The following is a 2,511-nucleotide window of genomic DNA, read 5'->3' on the forward strand; positions in this document are numbered from 1 at the left end:
AGCGTCGCACACTTTGTATGTGTAGAAAACAAAACCGCGCGTCTGGTCCATTTACATACAGAGAAACGCAGAACATGCTGGATCCATATTTAAATAGTATTTTTGTGGCTTAATATTTACAGATACTAGTCCATATTGCGACTCTGTAAGTGTACTGACCTACTTTTGATTAATTCATCCAAACGTTCTCAAATTCCGTGACATTCCGCGTCATACAGTAAATTCCATTTATATGCAATCTTTATGCTAAAAGGCACAAGTGAACTTGAAGGATAAAAAAAAAGCAGGACAGACAGAACAGAAGAGAAAGAGAGACTGTGAGAGATAAATACCTGTGTGATTTGTTATAGTCCTCTCTGAGAGGAAAGAGTCGCTCCTCGACTCGCTGCCAGCGCTCCAAACAGGCCCACAACCATTCAGGATTCACCACATGGAGATGTTTACAGCCCTGAGCTTGACGAACTTTCTCGGTACCTGACGGAGACATGCATACATAAAAAACAACTCCGATAAACTACACCACACTTTCCATGTGTACATTTCTGCGATGTTTCTCACTCCACTATCAGCAGCAAAGAAATGTAGTCGGAAGAAAACTGGGATTTAAAAAAAAACTGTTTACCACCAAATGCAAAATGCCAAGATGCAATCACTGCTCCGGGCTATTGAAAGTACATTCAAAGTTTGAAAAGTTCATAAAACTACAAACTACAAAGTTATAAAACGGAATTGCACAGGCTACAGGGGCACTACGATCACGTTTACAGTCAGTGTTTGGGACTGATGACGGATGTCAAGCCCCGTTTACACCTGATATTAAGATGTGTTTTGGTCAACCCGATCGCAAGTGGACGATGCTAAATACAGGTGTGAATGGGAACTAAAATGTTTTGAGCTTGTCCAGTTTTGACCACTTCCAGAGGTAGTCAAAACTTCATTCGACCTGATTGTGCCGATAGTGTGGACGCTCATGCGGTTGAATGCATTCAAACAGCCACTAAAGTCCACTAGGGTTGTGACGGTGAGGTTAATCAATGTGTGGTGATACCGGTAATACCGTATATTATGGTAATACCGGTATCACGGGGGGTGGGGGGTAGTTTTATCTCTTATCTCTTTAAATAGCTTGTAAAAGCACCATGTGAATTTTACGTTCACTTTCAAATTAGCGGAAATTTGCCATCAAGCAGTTGTTTGTTCTTAGTTTGAGTTTTCCCTCTTTTCCTTCGCTTTTAAATAGCTTAAACGCGTGATGAGCATTTTACTTTCACTTTAAAATTAGCGGCAATTTGCCATCAATTGCTTGAATTCAATTCAAGCAACAACAAAATACATTTGAGTTTTCCCTCTTTTCCTTCGCTTTTAAATAGCTTAAACGCGTGATGAGCATTTTGCCATCAATTGCTTGAATTCAATTCAAGCAACAACAAAATACAACGAAGAACATAGAACTTTTATTAACAAAACGAATACAAATACACCATGCTATATGCCTAATATAAAATAACAAATAACTTACACAAGGTTTAGGTATACAAAACTGAAGATCAGTAAACACTGTGGAAAATAAATAAGAAATGTACGTTTATTAGCAAAACGATTAAGAAAGCTTGGAGACACGGCATACTTGATGTAAAATAAAAATAAAAATACAGTTTAAATAAATAAAAAAATCAGCAAACACTGCGGAACCAAATAAAGAAGAAACGAATGTTAAAAAAAAACTTCCAATATCACCTTAGAAAAACGGCAGAAGTCAACAGGCTTTTCAAAATCCAAAAAATTTTAAAAACAGGCGCTTTGGCATGTCGTTTTGAAACTCTTCTGCCATCGTCTTGTCTGTCTCACCTCACTCTTTTTGTCAGCTTCTCCTCACGTGATAAATGAAATCTGATCTGTGATGTGACTGTCGTTCGTAGGGATTTAACGATTCACTCAACTCACGATTCGAGATTTTGATTTCACGATTCGATTCATTTTACCGATGCACACTTTTTAAACCGATGCATCGCATCGTTAACTTTTCCTGCCGATGCACCGAGCGAATCGGGGAATCTTCCCATCCCTATACTACATGCCTGAATGAAGCAAACAGCAGAAGCTCTGAATGAGATGCAGATTCACGCTCTGACAGCAGGAGGCGCTCATGGAACAAGGTGTAAAGTATTGAAGTAAATGTAATTAGTTACTGTACATGAGTATTTTTTTGGATACTTTGTAGTTGTACTGAGTATCAAAGATATTAGCAACTTTTACTCTTTACTTCACTACATTTTTGAATGTTCTGCCATCGTCTTGTCTGTCTCACCTCACTCTTTTTGTCAGCTTCTCCTCACGTGATAAATGAAATCTGATCTGTGATGTGACTGTCGTTCGTAGGGATTTAACGATTCACTCAACTCACGATTCGAGATTTTGATTTCACGATTCGATTCATTTTGTTTTTTTACAAAATGAGGTTTAAGACAAATTATAAATAAATGTGTCCTTTTATTATTGCTTGGACAAAAT

At 37.9% G+C, this 2,511-nt stretch overlaps 1 protein-coding gene across 1 annotated transcript in view; it reads right to left on the reverse strand.

Moving 5' to 3' along the window:
- Nucleotides 1–2,511, reverse strand: part of LOC107672848 (RNA polymerase II subunit A C-terminal domain phosphatase-like) — a 157,717-nt gene that overhangs the window by 113,764 nt on the left and 41,442 nt on the right. Inside the window, exon 10 of the mRNA XM_016466219.1 lies at nucleotides 333–474. Coding sequence (XP_016321705.1) covers nucleotides 333–474 — 142 coding nt within the window. The remainder of the gene's footprint in view (nucleotides 1–332; nucleotides 475–2,511) is intronic.

The sequence above is a fragment of the Sinocyclocheilus anshuiensis genome, unplaced genomic scaffold, assembly GCF_001515605.1.
Source record: "Sinocyclocheilus anshuiensis isolate Anshui unplaced genomic scaffold, SAMN03320099.WGS_v1.1 scaffold132, whole genome shotgun sequence".
Classification (NCBI taxonomy): Eukaryota; Metazoa; Chordata; class Actinopteri; order Cypriniformes; family Cyprinidae; genus Sinocyclocheilus; species Sinocyclocheilus anshuiensis.